Genomic DNA, 22152 nt, shown 5'->3' with positions numbered 1-22152 from the left:
ATGAAGATATTTCGCTACTGCCCCTGCCACTTCCCCTTCCAAAATTTCAGTCAAAATGTAAGATCTCTTATCCTTCACTCGCCCCAGGACGCTGGGTGTGTCTCGGCAAGTGATTGCAACAAACATGTAGATTAAAAGTAAATAATAATGATAATAATGGTTTCAAGTTTTAGCACAAAGCCAGTAGAGGGAGCAAGTCACTTACATCGACCCCAGTGTGCAACTGGTATTTTCTTGACCCTGAAAGGGATGCAAGGCAAAGTCAACCTTGACGGAATTAGAACTCAGAACATAAAGACGGACTTAATGCCGAAAAGCAATTTTGTCTGACTTGCTAATAATTCTGCCAGTTCCCCAGCTTAAAGGAATTTGCTCAATTCACACCGAATTTGAGTGTGTGTGCGTGTGGGAATGATAATGATGATGATGATGACGATGATGATGATGGTAAAACTGGAGAAAATACCACAAGGTACTTCAGTCTCGTGTTCTAATGATTCTGCCAACCACGGGAAATGAATAAGTTTAATTCCTGTTGAGATTTTCTTAAAATGAGAGACAAGGAAATAACGGAGGAAATCCCTTTGAATTCTTTCGCATTAACTTTCCCCTAAATTTATTTTAAGCATTTATAGGAAATTTAAAGACATTCCAATTTAGAACTTCCAGTGCGAATATTTTGGATTTTTATTCATTTATTAATGTAATTCCATGAGAAAAAAATAAGAAAACCTCAACTAACAGATATAATGGGGGAGAATAGAGGTGATGGCTAAAAATTTTTGGCTAAAATATTTTAAGTGTCAAACGTTCTAGAAATTGGCCAAGTGAGACGTCCCACCCAATGTTGGATGGGATGTCTCGCAGTATTCTGACACTTGCTGCTCTAAGTTCAAATCTTACCAAGAAGTTTGTTTCCCAACCATATGGTTACAAGTTCAGTCCCACCGTGAGGGTACTTTGGGCAAGTGTTATTCTATTTATAGCATTGGGTCAACCAAAGCCTTGTCAGTGAATTTGGTAGATGGAAACTGAAGGAAGCTCGTCGTATACATATGTGTGTGTGTGTGTGTCTTTGTGCATCCACCACTTGACAGTGTTGGTTTGTTTACATCCCTGTAACTTAACAGTTCAGCAAAAAGAGATCGAGAGGTTAAGTACAAGAGTTAAAAAAAGGAATAAGTACTGGTGGGAGGGGTCGATTTGCTTTTACTAAAACTCCTTTCAAGGTGGTGCCCCAGCATGGCCACAGTCTAATGACTGAAACAAATAATAATAATAATAATAATAATTCGTATGGTTTTTTTAGGCATTCACTAGTACAACACTAAGTACAAAACCAAATATATGGCACCCTAGGCATAACACCAACACAGACTTCCAACTCGTTGTCTCTTGAGGTCTCTGGGTGAGACTTGGAGCCAACTTGTACAAATATAAAGCAAAAGTCAAACATAGAATAATAATAATAATAATAATCATGATGATGATGATGATGACAATGATAATAATAATAATAATCCTTTCTGCTATAAGTACAATGCCTGAAATTTTAGGGGAGGGAACTGGTCGATTACATCAACCCCAGTACTTCACTGGTACTTAATTTACTGACCCCCCCCCACCACCAAGGAATAAGGGCAAATTTGACCTCGGCAGAATTTAGCAACAAGCAAAATCCCTATTTCTTTACTACCCACAAGGGGCTAAACACAGAAGGGACAAAAAAAGGACAGACAAATGGATTAAGTCGATTATTATCAACCCCAGTGCGTAACTGGTACTTATTTAATCGACCCCGAAAGGATGAAAGGCAAAGTCGACCTCGGCGGAATTTGAACTCAGAACGTAACGGCAGACGAAATACGGCTATGCATTTCGCCCGGTGTGCTAACGATTCTACCAGCTCATTGCCTAATAACAATAATAATGACGATGATGATGATGATAATAATAATAATAATAATAATAAGACAATATAAACAAAAAGAAAATAAATAAGACAAAGAAATAGATAAATGAAATTATCTAAATAAAAAAAGGGATAAATAAAACAAGAATGAGACAGAAAACGAAATATGTCTGTGTGATGTGCATTAGAAGGACCATCCCCTGCTCTCCTTTTCTGCCCCCCCCCCCCTTCACTCTGCTCCTTGTTCCGAAGGATTGCTCACTCCCTTTTTACTCTTTACTAAGCAATAAAACGGTAGTTTGGGGTGGGGGTGGGGGTGGGGATTTCTTTTTCAGTTTCTTTTTTTCTTGGGTGTTTTTGTTTCTTTGTTTGTTTGGGTTTTTTTTGTGTTTTTTTTTTGTGCAGTTGAAGAAATGTTTCTCAAAGTAATTTGGCAACAAATGTGCAGTGAAGGGAGGAATGTTCTCGACATTTTGGGATGAATTTGGGAAGAATTTGGGAAAGAACCAGAAACGGAAAAAAAAGAAGAGAAAAAAGAAAAAGGTAAAAAAAAAAAAAACTGGAGGAAGTAGGGTGGGGGAGGTGGGGAGGAAAGATTGGGGAGAAGGAAAACGTAATGGAAATGAGACGGAACAGAGTGAGGTGGTGGTGGTGGTGGTGGTGGTGGTGGTGGTGAGGGGTGGGTGCACAGGGTAGAAAGTCTGCATGAGAATGGCAGAGGAAGCAGGAAGACTTGGGCAAGTATCTTCTACTATAGCCTCAGGCTGACCAAAGCCTTGTGAGTGGATTTGGTAGACGGAAACTGAAAGAAGCCCGTCGTATATATGTATATATGTGTGTGTGTGTGTGTGTCTGTGTTTGTCCCCCAACATTGCTCGACAACCAATGCTGGTGTGTTTACGTTGCCGTAACTTAGCGGTTCAGCAAAAGAGACCGATAGAATAAGTACTAGGCTTACAAAGAATAAGTCCTAGGGTCGATTTGCTCGACTAAAGGCAGTGCTCCAGCATGGCCGCAGTCAAATGACTGAAACAAGTAAAAGAGTAAAGGTATTTCGTTTGATGCTCCAATAAGGTTTAGCAGGTGAAGCATCCATGTTCAGACTATCCAGTTTTTGGTGTGTTTTGGCATTTATGACGGAATATACTGGAATAGCTGAAAAGATTGTAACATTCAGAGAAAGAGACAAACGGACAGAAAAATGGACAGACCGACAGACGCACAGATAAACTGGACAGATGAACAAACAGGCAGACTGATAGACAGACAGATGGACAGATGGTCAGACGGACATGTAGACAGACAGATGGATGGATGGACAGATAGAGAGAGAGAAAGACTGACCTTTGTTTGTGCGTGTCTGAGTGAGAACTCTTCTGATACCAGCGATGTGTTTCTGGAAGTTCTTGTAATCTTGGTCAAAGGAAGAACCATGAAAAATTTGGATGGCTTCGTTTAGTAGTTTCATTGTATTAGCTTTTTGGGAGGCACTAAAGGTTTGGAGCTGAAAGACAAACAAAATGCATACAAAATATATATATTGAGACAAATAAAATGCAAGCATTATATATATATATATATATATATATATATATATATATATATATACATACATATATATATACATTATATATATATATATACATATATATATAACATATATATATACATACATATATATATACATACATATATATATATACATACATATATAATATACATATATATACATATATAAATAATGAAAGAATGGAGTTAGACGACGATTTAACAAAATTCCTTTATTCTCAACTGTTTTGAAGGCTGCATATTCCTAATTTCGAAGGAATAAATATTCGTGCATGTCAAAATTCTTTATTATATAATTTCTAATGAACATAAATGGGATATACCAATACTATATCGTTATGGGCTCCATGTGGGCAGTCATCTAAAAGTTTTTGTTCATCTTGATGCTGACATAAGTTCCTTGTTTTTCCTGATGAGAAGGCGGCATAATGCACCCCTTAGTCCTTCGAAATTAGGAATATGCAGCCTTCGAAACATATGTCGAGAATAAAGAAATTTTGTTAAATCGTCGTCCAACTCCATTCTTTCATTTATTTGTATTTAAAAAAACACACAAATTTCCACACGAAAGCACGTGATCTCTGCCCTTGGCATGTAGCTTCAACCGTGTTTTTCTGACGTGAATTTGCTACCCAGGTATCGGTTAACCGAATTATCCATACTAAGATAATTCATTCAACTACTTATATACATATATACATATATATATACATATATATATATATAATATATACATATATACACATAGATATATACATATATATACACATAGATATATATATATATATATACATATATATATACATATATACATAAATATATATATATATACATATATACATAAATATATATATATATATATATATATATATATATATATATATATATATATATATATATATATATATATATATATATATTATATATATATATATATATATGGGAAATAAATATTCGTGCATGTCAAAATTCTTTTTTTATCTAATTTCTAATGAACATAAATGGGATATACCAATACTATATTTGCACACACATGCATAAACTAAGAATATGCAAAAGAAACTAATAAATTACAGTAACTAAGGAATTTATATTCAATTGTAAATATTTAGGGGTGAAAAAAGTATTCATACAGAACATAAATAACTGATAATTCTGATTTAATACTTCGTAGTATAACCATTATTCCATTATTCAGTTCATAGCATAACCATTCTTCAACCAATCTCTTCTTGTAGTTCTTAATCAATGACTCGCATGTTTCCTTAGGAATTTTTTTCCATTGTTCTTGACAAATTTTCTTCAAATCTGGAATGCACGTTGGGGCTCTTGAATTAATTTTAATTTTCAAATAACGCCACAAATTTTCAATAGAGTTCAAGTCAGGTGACTGGCGTGGCCATTCTAATAATTTTATATTGTGATCGACAGTCCATTTTTTTGGTAGACTTCACCATGTGCTTAGGGTCATTATCCTGTTGTAAAACCTACCCTTCACAAAGCTGGAGATTTTCTACAGAGTCCCATAAATTATTTTTCAAAATGTTTTGGTACATCTCTGCATTCATTCTACCATCTATCACATGTAAATTGCCAGTACCATTTGCAGAGAAACACCCCCACACCATGATGTTGCCACCTCCAAACTTTATGGTAGGAATTGTGTTTTTCGGCGAAAAGGTGGTACCATCTTTCCTCCGAACATGGCTACGCAAATTTCGTCCAAACAATTCAATTTTCGACTCGTCTATCCATAGAACAATTTCCCAGAATGTATCAGGTTTATATTTATGTTCATAAACAAATTTTAAATGGGCATCTCTATGCCTTTTAGTCAATAGCGGAGTTTTTCTAGGAGAGCGTGATTTCAGTTCATTCCTATGAAGTTCATTGCTAATTGTTCGTAGTGTAACACTAGTCCCTGAAGCTAACAAATCTTCTTGCAACTCCTTTCTGGTGATCATTGCATTTTTTTTCGATTCTTCACTTCATTTTTCTTAAAGATCTAGGGGAAATCTTGCATGGAGCACCAGATCTTATTCTGTTTTCAAAAGTTCCCGATTTTTTATATCTTTGAATAAATGAAGATATGGTAGAAAATGGAATACAAAGGGTCTCTGATATTTTCCTGTAACTTTTTATCTGCTTTCCACTGTTTAATAATTAAGTTTTTCAGTGAATTTGTGAGTTTTTTACTTTTCGCCATTATTACAAGACTACTTTATGTTGTCTCAGTACTGAATGAAGAAGCTAGCGTTTTGACACTTAAAAATGACAACTGATAAGATTATTGGAACAAACGAGAAAGTTCTAGTAAAAAAAAAAAATATTTTCACAGTATTTTGTGGCATAGAAAATCAAAAATTTATTCTGTACGAATACTTTTTTCACCCCTAAATATTTATGATTGTATATAAATTCCTTAGTTACTATAACTTATTAGTTTCTTTTGCATATTCTTAGTTTATGCATCTGTATGCAAATATAGTATTGATATATCCCATTTATGTTCATTAGAAATTAAATAAAGAATTTTGACATGTACGAATATTTATTTCCCCCCACTGTATCTGTTAAAATGAGATATCAGTGTTATTTTCATTTCTGCATAATTTAGATGACAGTTTATTCACCACATCCTATATACACACACACACTCACACACATGGGTGTGTTCTTTTACAAACAGACGTCAGTTTCAGAGTTTGTTCCCCTGAAATACTACTACTACTACTACTACTACTACTACTACTACAACAACAACTACCACTACTACTACTACTACTACTACAACTACTACAACAACTACAACTACCACAACTACTACTACTACTACAACAACTACCACTACCACTACTACTACTACTACTACAACAACTACCACTACTACTACAACTACTACTACTACAACAACAACTACCACTACTACTACAACTACTACTACAACCACTACAACCACTACTACTACTACTACTACTACAACTTGGGAGATGGGGAGGAGAGGGGTTTATAGCAGAAAGAAAACATGAGGATAAATTTTATTTGTTAATTAGAGAGAAATTTTTTGAAGATTTCCTGAATATATTTAAAGCCTCTTAAAATGTGTGTCTGTGAGAGTTTTAATGAGTGTGTGCATGTGTATGTGTGAGTGCGTGAATAAGTAGGAATGTGTGTGTTGTAATGCTTTCTACTATAGACACAAGGGCTGAAATTCTGTGGGAAGGAATAAGTCGATTACATTGACCCCTGTGTTTCAATGGTATTTATCTCATCAAGGATGAAAGGCAAAGTCAACCTCAGTGGAATTTGAACTCAGAACACAAAGACATGAAATTCCACGAAGCATTTTGCACAGTATGCTAACGATTCTGCCAGCTCACTACCATAACAATAATAATAATAATAATCCTTTCTAATAAAAGTACGTGGCCTGAAATTTGTGGGGAAGGAACTAGTCAATTACATCAACCCCAGTATTTCACTGGTACTTAATTTATTGACCCCAAAAGGATGAAAGGCAAAGCTGACCTCAGCAGTATTGGTACGCAGAACATGAAGACGGACAAAATACTGTTAAACACTTTGCCTACTGTGCTAAATATTCTACCAGTTTGCTGCCTTAAATAATAATAATAATAATAATAATAATAATAATAATAATAATAACAATAATAATAATCCTTTCTACGAAAGGCACAAGGCTGAAATTTTGGGGAAGGGGACTAATTGATTACATCAGCCCCAGTAATCAACTGGTACTTTTCTTTATCAACCCCAAAAGGATGAAAGGCAAAGTCGACCCCAGTGGAGTTTGAACTCAGAACTTAAAGAAAAATGAAATGGCACTTAGCATTTTGCCTGGCATGCTAACGATTTAGCCAACTTGCCGCTTTTGTGTATGTCATAATAACTACGGTCCACTAGCTGTGAGGACACAATGTTGACCTTTATAATCACATCTTAAGCTGCAAGAAGCTTGCTTTGCAAACACAAGGTTCTGGGTTCAATCCCACTGCATGGAACCTTCAGTAAATGTCTTCTACTATAAGCTCAGGCTAATGAAGGCCTTGTGAGTGGATTTCATACATGGAAACTGTAAGAAACCTTTTGTAATGGTTCCAAGTTCAGTCCCACTGCGTGGCACCTTGGGCAAGTGTTTTATACTATAGCCTTGGGCCAACCAAAGCACTGTAAGTGGATTTGGTAGACAGAAACTACAAGAAGCTGGGGTCTGGGAAGCCAGGAGGCTGCACCAGGCAACACACACATATATCATCATCATCATGCTAGCATGGAAAAGGGGCGTTACATGATGATGATGATATATGTGTGTGTTTGTCTCCCCACCGTCGCTTGACAACCGCTGTTGGTGTGTTTACGTCCCCATAAGCTAGCAGTTCGGCAAAAGTGACCGATAGAATAAGTACTAGGCTTACAAAGAATAAGTCGTGGGGTTAATTTGTCTGATTAAAGATGGTGCTCCAGTATGGCCGCAGTCAAAAGACTGAAACAAATAAAAGAATGTGTGTGTGTGTGTGTGTGTGTGTGTGTTTGTTCCCCACCACCAATTAACAACCAGCGTTGGTGTATTTACGTCCCTGTAACTAAGCGGTTTGGCAAAAAGAACTGGGCTTTAAAATAAAAAATTAAGTAGTGGGCTCGGTTTGTTTGGCTAAAAATTCTTCAACGTGGTGCTACAGCATGGCCACAGTCTAATGACTAAAACCAGTAAACGAAAAATTACAAGAAAAGAGACAGTGTATGCACGATGTGCGTCTGTGTGGAAGTAGACAAAGAAAGAGAATGTGTGTGAGTAGGTGTGTGACAACAGTTACTAATCTAACGAGAATTGCTGTCCTATTTATAATATCTAAGTTGTACTAAGCAGGGTCAATAATACAAACGGGACTGTATCAATACTATTGCACCTGGTCCAGGTGAAAAACCCTGCTTCTCTCCCTTGCAACAGGTGTCACTAATTGCAGTCGACAAGAGATGAGAGACGCTAACAGCAGGTAAAAGGGAGATAACCTAACTTTGTCTTCCGGAAGACTATGAAGGCCACAAACACAAATACGAGCATTTATCTATTATAAATGATATAATATACATACATATATATATATATATATATATATATATATATATATATATATAAATATATATTTATAAATAAGGATAATATCGATCTCATCTAGTATGGGAATAAATACCATACAAAGGTAATAAATATATATAGATACACACACATGTGAAGGCGCATGGCTCAGTGGTTAGAGCGTTGAGCTTACGATCGTGAGGTTGTCAGCTCGAATCCCGTACCGGGCTGTGTGTTGTGTTCCTGAGCAAGACACTTTATTTCACGTTGCTCCAGTTCACTCAGCTGTAGAAATGAGTTGCGACGTCACGGGTGCCAAGCTGTATTGGCCCCCTTGCCTTTCCCTTGGATAACACTGGTGGCGTGGAGAGGGGGAGGCCGGTATGCATGGGCGACTGCTGGTCTTCCATAAACCACCTTGCCCAGACTTGTGACTAGGAGGGTAACTTTCTAGGTGCAATCTCATGGTCAGTGTCGTGACCGGAGGGGGTCCCGAACACACACATATATGTATATACATACACACACACACATTTCTAGGTACAAGACCCGAAAATTTTGGGGAGGGGGCTTAGATTGATTAGATTGACTCCAGTACGCAACCGGTACTTAATTTATCAACCCCTAAAGGATGAAAGGCAAAGTCAACCTCAGCGGAATTTGAACTCAGAACGTAACGGCAGACGAAATACCGCAAAGTATTTCGTCTGGCATGCCAACGTTCTTGCCAGCACACCACCTTATATATATACACACACGCGCACACACACAGGCATGGCTGTAAAGTAAGCAGTTTGCTTCGTAGCCTCATGGTTCCAGGTTCAGTCCCACTACATGACACCTTGGGCAAGTATCTTCTACTACAGCCTCAGGCCAACCAAAATCTTGGGAGTGGATCTGGTGGTAAACGAAAACTGAAAGAAGCCTGTCGCACATATACATATGCATGTGTGTGTGTGTAATTGTCCCCACCACTGCTTGACAACCGGTGTTGGCAGGTTTACATCCCTGTAACTTAGCAGTTTGGTAAGAGAAACTGAGTAAGTGCCAAGCTTTAAAAAATAATTAAGCATGGCCACAGTCTAATGACTGAAGCAAGTACAGGATAAAAGATACATACATATATATATATATATATATATATATATATATATATCATCATTATCATCATCATTTAACGTCCGTTTTCCATACTAGCATGGGTTGGATGGTTCGACCGGGGTCTGGGAAGCCAGGAGGCTGCACCAGGCACCAGTCTGATCTGGCAGTGTTTCTACAGCTGGATGCCCTTCCTAACGCCAACCACACTCCTTTTTATGTGCCAAGGGAGGCTTGCAACAGCCACAATAATTTGGTGCTTTTTACATGCCACCAGCACGGCAGGTAGTGCTGGCATCGGCCACATTCGGATGGTGCCTTTTACGTGCCACTGGCACAGGTATCACAACTACACGTGAATGTAATTTATACATGTCCACAAATTAGCAAGCATGTCGCTCCAATTTTAGGAGGACATTCGTCATGATCCTACCCATATTTTCAGCGACTTATTTTTCCCAGAGGCACCAGCGAATAGCAGTAAAAATAAATTTTCAACCAAAACTTTTAACAATTTCCAAGTCGGAGATGTCACCAGTTTGCAAACTGGAGTTAAGTCCCTTTCTAGCGACGAGTAAGTTTTTGTTAAGACTTCTGTTGTTTTTTCCATTTAGGAAAAAAGTGTTTTGTTGATATACCAGCAACACACACACACACACACAAACGTATGCATACAATAAACATGTATGCATGCAATAGGTGTATGTCCGTATGTGTGTGTGTTGCCCATATATATATATATATATATATATATATATATATATATATATAAACCGATTTCAACAGATTTCACCCAAATTTGACATCGATGTTACTTAATTTGGTTTGAAATAAAGAACTTGATTAGCTTAATAATCCTAACTTAATCCCTGGTAAAGCTGGGTTATACTGCTAGTTTGAAATAAAATGAAGAATTTACCTGCTTGGTTTGAGTGTCTTTCGCAATTTTACTGAGGAATGTCATTATGTGTTGTCTGAGTAAAGGCTGAGCAGCTCTCCATAGAACAACCATTTGTTGACGAAGCCTTTTAAACAAAAAAAAGAGATATGTTTGTAAGAAAATTGCAGAATAATTAAGAGGGAGAAATTACTGTAGAATGTGGATTATTGCAAAAACAAAATATTGAAGATTTCTCTAAATGGAAAACATGATTTTAGGAATCTGAACGAATTAAGACATTTTAACAGGCACAAAACAGAATATCTGAACCAGATCTGACTGGTTTAACATTTTAGCATTCAGATTACTGCCTCAAATGTAACGCTTAGTTATTCAGACTATATTGAATTAATGATGTATTTATCTCTTAGCTTTGAGATTTCAATGATGCGATTGTTTAATTATAGAATGACATTGTAAGTACGTGTGAAAGGCCAGATCTTGACAATTTGAACATAAAACATGTCAGATTAGTGTGTCAAATATAATGCTTATCTATCCATGTTGTTTTGAATTAATTATGCATTATCTTGTAGCTTTGAGATTTCAATGATGTGATTGTTTAATTTTAGAATGACATTGTAAGGTAGGCGTGAGAGGCTGAATGTGGCTGATTTGAATGTGAAATAGATAGAATATTTGGCCTTCAGCATTCAGATCACTCTGTCGCTTTGAGATCTATGTCTGCATGTTTCAGAAACTTGCTTCCAAACTACGTAGCTTTGAGTTCAGTCTCACTACGCAGCATCTTGAGTGAGTATCTTCTTTATAGACTTGGGCTGACCAATGCTATATGAGTGAATCTGGTAGACAGAAATGTGTGGTGGTCTGTGGTGTGAGTGCACGTGCATGTGTGTGTGTGTCTGTCTGTCTGTCCCTCTACTGCTTGACAATTGGTGTTGTTTTGTTTATGTCCCTGTGACCTAGCAGTTTAGCAAAAGAAACTGATAAAATAAGTACTAGACAAAAAAAAAAATAAGCACCAGAGTCGATTTGTTTGAGTAAACCCTTCACAGTAGTGCTCCAGCATGGCCATATGCAGCCCAATGACCGGAACAAGTAAAAGACAGGAAAGATGAAGTGAAATTCTTACCTTGAGGCTTCATTGCAGGCTTCAGAATGAGGAGGTGGAATGACTAAAAGAATTGCAGGAACTTCACCTTCTTTGCCACGACAATTTCTTATCTGAGAATAAAAGACATTTTTTATAATTATTCCTCAATAAAGACATCATTTGATTTGTTTCATAAAAGAGTTATATGTCAGACGTTTGAACTAACGAGGGGAAAAATCTCTAAAATTAACCCTTTAGCTTACAGAGCAAGGAGGATAATACCAGGAGAATATTTGGGCTAGTAGGGTGCCAACAGCACCATCCGAGCGTGATCGTTGCCAGAGCAGCCAACTGGCTTCCATGCCGGTGGCATGTAAAAGGGCACCATTCAAGCGTGATCGTTACCAAGTTACCAATGTCGCCTTACTGGCACCTGTGCCAGTGGCATGTGCAAAAAGATTCGAGCGAGGTCATTGCCAGTACCGCCTGACCGGCTCCCATGCCGTGGAATGTAAAAGGGCACCATTCGAGCGTGATCATTACCAAGTTACCAACGTCACCTTACTGGCACCTGTGCCATTGGCATGTGTAAAAAAGATTCCAGCGAAGTCGTTGCCAGTACCGCCTGACTGGCCCCCGTGCTGGTGGCATGTAAAAAGCACCCACGACACTCTCGGAGTGGTTGGTGTTAGGAAGGGCATCCAACTGTAGAAACCCTGCCAGATCAAGATTGGAGCTTGGTGCAGCCATCTGGTTCACCAGCCCTCAGTCAAAATCGTCCAACCCATGCTAGCATGGAAAGCGGACGTTAAACGATGATGATGATCATATTGCTTGAACGACTTTAATCCTTTAGCATTCAGATTACTGGCATATGTCATACTTGTTTATTACCTCCACCTTAGTGAAGGCAGAGATGTTTTCAGTCGTGTTTGTTTGTTTGTCCGTGGACACAAGATATCTCAAGAAGCACTGGATGGATTTGGATGAAACTTTCAGGGATGTTTGGCCTCGTGATTGGCACAAACTGATTAGATTCTGGAATCGATCCAGTACTGGACAAGAATTCTGGATGATTTTCCCATTTTTTAAAATTTAATTTTTGGGAGTAGTCAGGTTCATTTTTAGTATTCTCGTTTGTGAGAGCAGTCGAGTTTATTTCGGATATTCTCATTTTAAAAATCATCTCTGGCTAATCATTGAGAGGACATTGGTGTTGCCTTGGCAAAGGTTTGCGCTCTCTGAATGCTCTTGTTCATATTGTTTTGAATTAATCATGCACTGTTTCATAGCTTTGAAATTTCAATAATATGTAATTGTTAATTTTTAGAATGACATTTTGGGATAAGTGTGAGAGTCCAGATCAGGCTAATTTGAACCAGGAGAGTATTTCAACCTTTAACATTCAGATTTCTTCATCAAATGTAAAAGCTTATTTATTCACATTGAACACCATTATAGGGTAACTGTGGAAAGATAGATCTGGCCAATTTGAACATGAAACAGAATATCTGGCCCCAGATATCGCTGGCTTAACCCTTTAGCATTCACACTATTCTGTTAAATGCTTATTTTTTCACATTGTTTGGAATAAATACTGCATTATCTCATAGCTTCGAGATTTTGATGATGTGAATGTTATTTTTAGAATAACATTGTAGGATAGGTGTGAAAGGCTGGATCAGGTCAGTTTTATCATAGAACAGAAAGAATATTTGAGTGGGATAGGGCCAGTTTACATGCTAAAGGTTTAAATTACCGGATCTGATGCTGAGGCTCCAGCTTGGAAGTTCAGAAGTTTCAGTCCCCCTCACCATCATCACCTTAATTACAATTACACCCTGGTCTACTCTGACCCCAGGATGGTGGTACCTGTTAGGGGCCATTGTTATGGGTCCCAAAGCAGAGGATAGCTCTGTGGCTAAGGCATGTATCTAGTCCCTAGATACATGTTACACAAACCCACTGATGTGTGGACATGTCCTGATGTCATGTGAACAAGCCTCCCTGTTTAAGGGTTAAACAGACCCCTGTGCATCATAGGTAATCTCAGGGGAACTGGAGACTAGCAGAGTAAGCTTCAAATAAACTGGCAGAAATTGGGTTTATTCAAAGTTTATTCTGTCAGGCTTCTAGAAGAAGGTATCAGGAAACCACTGGTCCCTAAATGTGTGGCATGCAGACCCACCAAAGTATTGTGCAGGCCCTGATGTCATATGAACTCATCCTCTACCACATGTTTAAATAAGCCCTGTGCCTCAAAGGAAAACTGAAGAGAGAATGAGACTAGTAAAGTAAGCCGTAAGCAAACTGACAAAAGGCACCAAGAAACTCCTGCTGTATCTTTCCCAAAGAAATTCCTGAATTTTCAAAATTCAGCATGGAGGTCTATGATCTCCAATACCTGTAGGTATCACACATGGAGAACCATTTAATCCATTTTTTTTGGTTTAACGCCTCTATCTTGTCAATGATACATTTAGTAGAGTTTAACACCTCCATCTCGCCTTTTGAGCATTTAACAGAGTTTAAAATCCCCATCTGACCCTTTGAGCATTTAACAGAGTTTATCACCCTCATCCAGTCCTTGATGCATTTTTTACGAGTTTTCAACAGGTTTTCCTCTGGCCAGAGATTGTCAAACCCAATATTTTCATAAGCAGCCCCCAGCTGTAGTAACACCAGAAACCTAGTTTCTTCCGAGCCACTCGTCGTGGGTGTGGTGTTACTCCCTTTTCAGACTCAGTCACATAAAAAACATAATAAAAAACAGCACTGTCAAGTGGTGTTGGCTATGTCTCCAAATACTTACTTTCCATTTGGCTGGATCGGAATTTTCAAGCAGGATACAAGTTTCACCTTTTACAATTAAAATCTGAAATGACAATAATAACGATAATGACAATCATTTCTACTATAGGCACAAAGCCTGGGGTTCTTGTGGGGAGAGGGACAATCGATCACATTGACCCTGGTACTTGACTGGTACTTAATTTATCGACCTCGAAAGGATGAAAGGTAAAGTCAACCTTGGGAGAATTTGAACTCAGAACGTAACGATAGACAAAATGCCACTAAGCATTCCACCCAGAATTCTAACAATTCTGCCAGGTCACCACCTTAATAATAATAATGACAATGATGATGATGATGATGATGATGATGATAATAATAATAATAAAACTAATAAAATTCTAAGTGGGCCCCCACCTGCAAGGTCGTGCACTGTTTATCTTGATATGAGACTACTATGTTGTGCACATATGGTTGTGATGCATGTGTCTGGTGTACCCTTATCAGACGGGTAGTCATGATGGGTATACTGGGCTTTGTATATTCTACACCAGTCTCACTTTGATAGCATGCACTGTGCTCTCTCTCACTCAATAATAATAATAATAATAACAATAATAATAATAATAATAATAATAATAATAATAATAATTATAATAATAATAATAATAATAGTTATGTGTGAGTTAGGAACTATTCCTAAAAAATTGAACAGATGGATCTAAGAAATAAGCAGAAAACCTGGTGCCATTCCAGGAAAAAATTAGTATCATTAGGGACAACTAGGAACTTGGAAGGTTCTTGGTATCTAAGGTTACGCGTTGTAGCCTGATGTTAGAATTTTTTTTTTCCCAACAGTCTAATCTGTTGTGTAAATACGAAGTAATAATAATAATAATAACAATAATAACAACAACAGCAATTAAATAAAGCTGAAGATCCACTTACAATTAATTTCTTTTAACGATGCGGCTTCATTACAAGTTGTAGTTTGAAAAGTTTAAACATTGACATTTTAGAAGGCATAACCTGTTTGTTATGGTCGGTTGCCAGACAACAACACAGAAGTTAAAAATAAATCTGTATTTTATCTATACTCAAACACACACAAACCTGACATATATATATATACATATATATAAGTAGTTGAATGAATTATCCTAGTATGGATAATTCGGTTAACCGATACCCGGGTAGCAAATTTACGTCATAAAGCACGGTTGAAGCTACATGCCAAGGGCAGAAATCACGTGCTTTCGTGTGGAAATTTGTGTGTTTTTTTACTATAGATAAATGAAAGAATGTAGTCGAACGACAATTTAACAAAATTCCTTTATTCTCGACATATGTCTCGAAGACTGCATATTCTTAATTCCGAAGGAATAAAGGGTGCATTATGCTGTCTTCTCATCAGGAAAGACAAGGAACCTATGTCAGCATCATGACAAACAAAAACTTTTAGATGACTTCCCACATGGAGTCCATAGTGATAATATATATATACATATATATCTTTTCCTTGTTTCAGTCATTTTTTACTGAGGCCATGCGGGGGCAATGCTTTGAAGGGTTCTAGTTGAACAAATCAACCCCAGGACTTCTTTTTTAAAGCCTAGTACTTACTTAGTCTCTTTTGCTGAACCACTAAGTTATGGGGACGTAAACCCACCCAACAAAGGCTGTCAAGTAGTGATGGGGGACAAATACAGACACAAAGGCAGGCACACATAGATACATACATATGTATATGACAGGTTTCTTTCAGTTTCCATCAATCAAATCCACTCACAAAGCTTTGGCCAGCCCAAGGCTATAGTAGAAAGCGGCAAGCTAGCAGGATCGTTAGCATGCCAGGCAAAATGCTTAGCAGTATTTCGTCTGTCTTTACTTCTGAGTTCAAATTCTGCCAAGGTCGACTTTGCCTTTCATCCTTTCGGGGTTGATAAATTAAGTACCAGTTGCATACTGGGGTCGATGTAATTGACTGGCCCCCACCCCAAAATTTCAGGCCTTGTACCTAGAGTAGAAAAGGCTATAATAGAAGACACATGCCCTAGATGCTATGCAGTGGGATTGAACCTAAAACTACATAGCCACACCTGCACCTAATAATAATATCAATAGCTAGATGCCCTTCCTAATGCTAACTACTTAACAGAGTGTGCTGAGTGCTTTTTACGTACCCCTTGTATGGTTGCTTTCCATGCGGCAGTGGCACTTGAAAGCACAAGCTTGTATGTGTGGGAGACAGCAGTTTTGCTTAGCTTGACATGTCTGATCCATATCTATATATATATTTATATAAATTTCTTTACTACCCACAAGGGGCTAAACACAGAGGGTACAAACAAGGACACACAAAAAGGGATTAAGTCGATTACATCGATTCCAGGGCGTAACTGGTACTTAATTTATCGACCCCGAAAGGATGAAAGGCAAAGTTGACCTCGGCGGAATTTGAACTCAGAACGTAACGGCAGACGAAATACGGCTACGCATTTCACCCGGTGTGCTAATGTTTCTGCCAGCTCGCCGCCTTCAAATATATAAATATATATATTTATATATATATTATTAATGGTGTTTTGGGTGTAGAAGAGAGAGAAAATATTATTTGTAGTTATGTGATATACAAGTGTGGCTGTGTGGGTAAGAAACAGCTTCTCAACTATGAGGTCTTGGGTTCAGTCTCACAGTGCAGTACCTAGGGCAAGTGTTTTCCAATATAGCATTGTACCAACCAAAAACTTGTGAGAAAAATTTGGTAAATGGAAGGTGAAAGAAGCCCATCACACACATGTGTGTATATGTATGTGAGTGTATACACACATGCACATGAACACACGTATGCATGCATGTGCACACACACACACACACATGTATGGATGTACACACACATATATGTATGTATACATATATACCTGTGCATGTGTGTGTGTGTGTGTGTGTGTGTATCATCTCTGTGTTTACCTCCCACCACCACTACTTGACAACTGGTGTTGGTTTGTTTACATCCATGTAAATTTATAGACGCGAGAACAAGTACCAGACTTTAAAAATAAAAAAGAAAAGAAAAGAAAGATACTGGGATTGAATTGTTGAGCAAAAACCCTTCGCGGCAGTGCCCCAGCATGGCCACAGTCTAACGACTGAAACAAGTAAATGATAAAAATTAAAGGTTAAAGATTAATAAAATCTAAGTATTTAATCAGTAACATGACTCCACGAGGCAATGGTATTTGGTAGTGTCAGTGACTCATGACTCGTATTTAGAATCAATGACATTTGAGTCAAGGTAAGTTGGTATAATCGTCTCATTTATCTCTCCAATCCATCGCAGATATATTTCATGGTGTCGGGTTTCATGCAACACCCTCGTAACGATGGCAGCCACAATCAGGGCTGGTGTTATGTACGACTACACAAACTAGGTTGGGCTACAGTTAGCGATAGGGGAAAACACAAGGACTTATCAATAAAAAGAGAACTGGTGGTGAGCTGGTAGAAACGTTAGCACGCTGGGTGAAATGCTTAGTGGTATTTCGTCTGTCTTTACATTCTGAGTTCAAATTCCACTGAGGTCGACTTTGCCTTTCAGCCTTTCGAGGTCGATAAATTACCTTGAGCTTATTCAGGTCTTGTTTGAGGATGGTCCAGGTCTCAGTGCTGCTGAGGAGGACAGTCAGAACCAATGTTTGGAAAGGACGAGTTTTCGTATGGGGCTGGCCAAGGGTGTTGAATACTCTGGCACTAACTGGACTACAATGATATTGAGTTATCTGTCCCACAATTGTGACACGGATTAACTACAGTAGCATGCATGTCCTATACCCTTTGGTTATGAGTGTGTGTGTGTGTGTGTGCATGTGTGTATTTGTGTGGGGGTGGGTATGTTTGTGTGTGTGTGCTCTTTACACTTTTACTTGTTTCAGTCATTTGACTGCAGCCATGCTGGAGCACTGCCTTTAGTCGAGCAAATCGACCCCCAGGACTTATTCTTTGTAAGCCTAGTACTTATTCTATTGGTCTCTTTTGCCGAACCACTATGTTACGGGGATGTAAACATATCAGCATCGGTTGTCAAGCAATGTTAGGGGGACAAACACAGACACACAAACATATACACACACATACATATATAAATATATATATACATATACATATATACGACAGGCTTCTTTCAGTTTCCATCTACCAAATCCACTCACAAGGCTTTGGTCGGCCCGAGGCTATAGTAGAAGACACTTGCCCAAGGTGCCATGCAGTGGGAATGAACCCAGAACCATGTGGTTGGTAAGAAAGCTACTTACCACACAGCCACTCCTGTTTATTTATTCCCAATGTTTTGAATTAATCATGTATTATCTAATAGCTTCAGGATTTCAAAGATGACGTGATTGCTTATTTTTAGTTTATTTTTAGAATGACATTGTAGGGTAAGTGTGAGAGGCTAGATATGACCAGTTTTGAACATTAAACTGGTGGAATATTGCAGGTGGACATGACTGGTTTACCCTTTCAGCATTCAGATTACTCTGTCAAATGTAATTTTATTTATTTACATTGATAGAAATCAGTTATGCATTACTATGTAGCTTTGAGATTTCGATGATGTGACTGTTCACCGTAAATCGTCGAGTATAGCCCACCCTTGAATATAATACACAGGGGATTTTTAGGGGGCTGTATCTCTGAAAAACCTAAACCTTGTGTATAATACGCACCCCTTCTCTAACTTGAGTCAAGGAGGTCTATATAACGTCCTTGGTTTGTAAAAATGTATACGGTAACATCCTTTATTATTATTGTATAGAGAACATAATGCAAACGTGTAGCTTTTTTGTGCATTTTGTTTGCAGAAAATAAATAAATAACAGTAATAACGTTTAATAAATGTTGCTTATTGCAAGTTATGGATGATTCTTTTATGACTTCATTGCTTTCAGGCTTAGCTTAAGGTATTTTCGTGTCCGACATCACAAAATGCGTCTGAATAAACATTACCGAACAGCAAATAGAGACTCGGAGATTGCTTAGAAAATAATTTTCATTTTTAACCTCGTGTATAGTACGCACTAGGAATTTTGACCTTTAAATTTATGTAAAAAATGGGGATTATACTCGAGGATTTATGGTACTTGTAGAATGACAGTGTAGGGTAGGTGTAAGAGACCAGATCTGGTTGGTTTGAACATGAAACAGGCAAAATATTTGGGCTGAACGGCCAGTTGAAATGCTAAAATGTTGAAGTGTTGACTGTTAGGTTTGTTCAGTCAATAAATAAAACTTACATCTTCATGTTGGTAACACAGTAGAACTTTGGCTTTCACAGCATGTTTTAGGGGTTCGGTGCGAGCATTTACTGGGTACACTTGACGACTTTGTTCAAACAACTTCTCGGTTCGTAGCTGGTAATCCAGTAAATGGTTTAGAACATTCTAGAAAAAAAAAAGAGACAAAAAAAAAATTATGAACAAACTGAAGAATTTCATCTGTTAATATTCAAATAACACATTCTATGAATTACAGACGGCAACAGACTATATGTGGATTTGGTAGAGAGAAACTGAAAGAAGCCCACTGTGAATACACACACACACACACACACACATGCATGCACACACATGCGTGCAAACACACACAGGGTGCGGAATATACGATTATCTGTTATTAATTTACCCACTATTCTATCTTCAATTGAGGAAAGATTAAGGACTATGATGAGAGCAAAGGGTGGCTCCTCACCATCATTGTTATCATCATCATCATCACCACCCTTTTATGTCCACTTTCCTTGCTAGCATGGGTGGAACAATTCTGATATGGAGTTACTGCCCCTTCCAGACAGGCTGCAGTCCTCTCTTACATACTCCATAATTTCTATAGCTAGATACCATTCATAACACCAACCACTTTACAGCTAATGTACTGGATGCATTTTATCATAGCACCAGCACCAGAGAGGTGGTGAAGTTCTCAGCGAGGCTTAAGAGTGATGTTCTGTACCAAATATTGTCTCCGTTGATTCATCACTTATTTTACCTTTTAATTTCTATTTGTTTCTGTCACTGGACTATGGCCATGCTGGGGCACCACTTACAAGGATTTTAGTCAGAAAGACTGACCCCAGCATTTATATTTTTTAAATTTAAGTCTGGTAGGTGTGGCTGTGTGGTAAGAAGTTTGCTTCCCAGCCACATGGTTCCAGGTTCAGTCCTACTGCATGGCACCTTGGGCAAATGTCTTCTACTATAGCCTTGAGCCAACCAAAGCCTTGTGAGTAGATTTGGTAGAAGGAAACTGAAGGAAGCCCATCGTATATATATATATATATATATATATATATATATATATGTATTTATATGTGTGTGCGTCTTTGACCAGTGTTACGTCCTCGTAACTTAGTAGTTCAGTAAAAATGAATGATAGAATAAGAACTAGGTTTAAAAACGATGTGTCATGGGGTCGAATTGTTCAACTAAAATCCTTCAAGGCAGTGCTCCAGCATGTCTGCAGTCAAATGACTGAAATAAGTAAAAGAGAAAAGGATTAAAGGATATTGTTTGTCCCTTTTGCCAAACTGTTAAGTCACAGGAATATAAACCAATACCAGCTGTCAAGCGGTGGTGGGGTACAAAAACACACACACACACAAATCCATCCACACACAGACCCATGTGCACACACACACACAGACCCACATGCACACACATACATATGACAAGCTTCCTTCCATACAGTTTCCATCAACCAAATTCCCTCACAAGACAATGGTCTACCTAAGGCTAAGGGCTATTGTAGAAGATGCTTTCGCAAGATGTGCAGAGGAATTGACCCCAAAATCAGACGGTTGCAAAGTGAGCTGGTCCAACCACATAGCCATGCCAGCACCATTCATTGACCAAGGTGAACACAGCAGAAGGTACTAGACAGAAATATACAGAGTGGGCCATAATGATGGGACACGTTTTAAATGCTAGTAGATTGGATTATAAAAATGACATTGCTATGACATGGATATACACATCTGGTATAAAATAGTATTACACTAATAAATGGTTGGTCATGGTTATCTAAAAATAACCTATCACAGAAATATGAATTAACACAAAATGCACTCCATAGTACTCAAACATCAGAACAGTACTCGATATTTACTATTCAACTCCCGACTGTTAAACCAACACATGGTCAAACTAACACCATCAGCTACCCCTGCAGTTCACTCAGTTCTTATTTATTGTAATCGGTTAGTCTAACTTCAGTCCCAAGTTGGGTGTTCATGATTCTCCCATAACAACATCATCATCATTGTTTAATGTCTGTTTTCCATGCTGGCATGGGCTGGACAGTTCGATCGGGGTCTGGGAAGCCAGGAGGCTGCACCAGGCAGCTACTTACCACAAAGACCATCTCCATGATGTAATATTCAAATATTGGATAATATGTCGAATTCCTGTATATCAGTTCTATAATAAATATATTTGGTTCTCTATATCATTCCCATAATCCAAGACACAAGCATTTAAGATCTGTCCCTTCATTATGGCCTTCCCTGTATTTCAAATGTAATTTAGAATTTAAAGACTGCAATGCATATTGCTGAAGATTTTGGTTTTATCAATTCCTTTGGTTACGTCTCCATAACAAATTTAAATAAACTTAAATAAACGCTTTAGGTGTTAGTT

The 22152-nt window shown here is 37.9% G+C and overlaps 1 protein-coding gene across 6 annotated transcripts in view; it reads right to left on the bottom strand.

Moving 5' to 3' along the window:
* The window catches only part of LOC115223170 (microtubule-actin cross-linking factor 1), a 342500-nt gene that overhangs the window by 171492 nt on the left and 148856 nt on the right, over positions 1 to 22152 (bottom strand). For all 6 annotated transcript variants that reach the window (XM_036512282.1, XM_036512283.1, XM_036512278.1 and 3 more), the window contains exons 8-12: positions 19756 to 19902; positions 14484 to 14546; positions 11711 to 11802; positions 10597 to 10702; positions 3257 to 3416 (exon numbers count right to left, since the gene is read on the bottom strand). In XM_036512282.1, the coding sequence (XP_036368175.1) occupies positions 3257 to 3416; positions 10597 to 10702; positions 11711 to 11802; positions 14484 to 14546; positions 19756 to 19902 (568 nt within the window). The remainder of the gene's footprint in view (positions 1 to 3256; positions 3417 to 10596; positions 10703 to 11710; positions 11803 to 14483; positions 14547 to 19755; positions 19903 to 22152) is intronic.

The sequence above is a fragment of the Octopus sinensis genome, linkage group LG22 (assembly GCF_006345805.1).
Source record: "Octopus sinensis linkage group LG22, ASM634580v1, whole genome shotgun sequence".
In the NCBI taxonomy this organism is placed as follows: domain Eukaryota; kingdom Metazoa; phylum Mollusca; class Cephalopoda; order Octopoda; family Octopodidae; genus Octopus; species Octopus sinensis.
The sequence above is the reverse complement of the archived record's forward strand: the minus strand, read 5'-3'. Positions and strand labels throughout refer to the sequence as shown.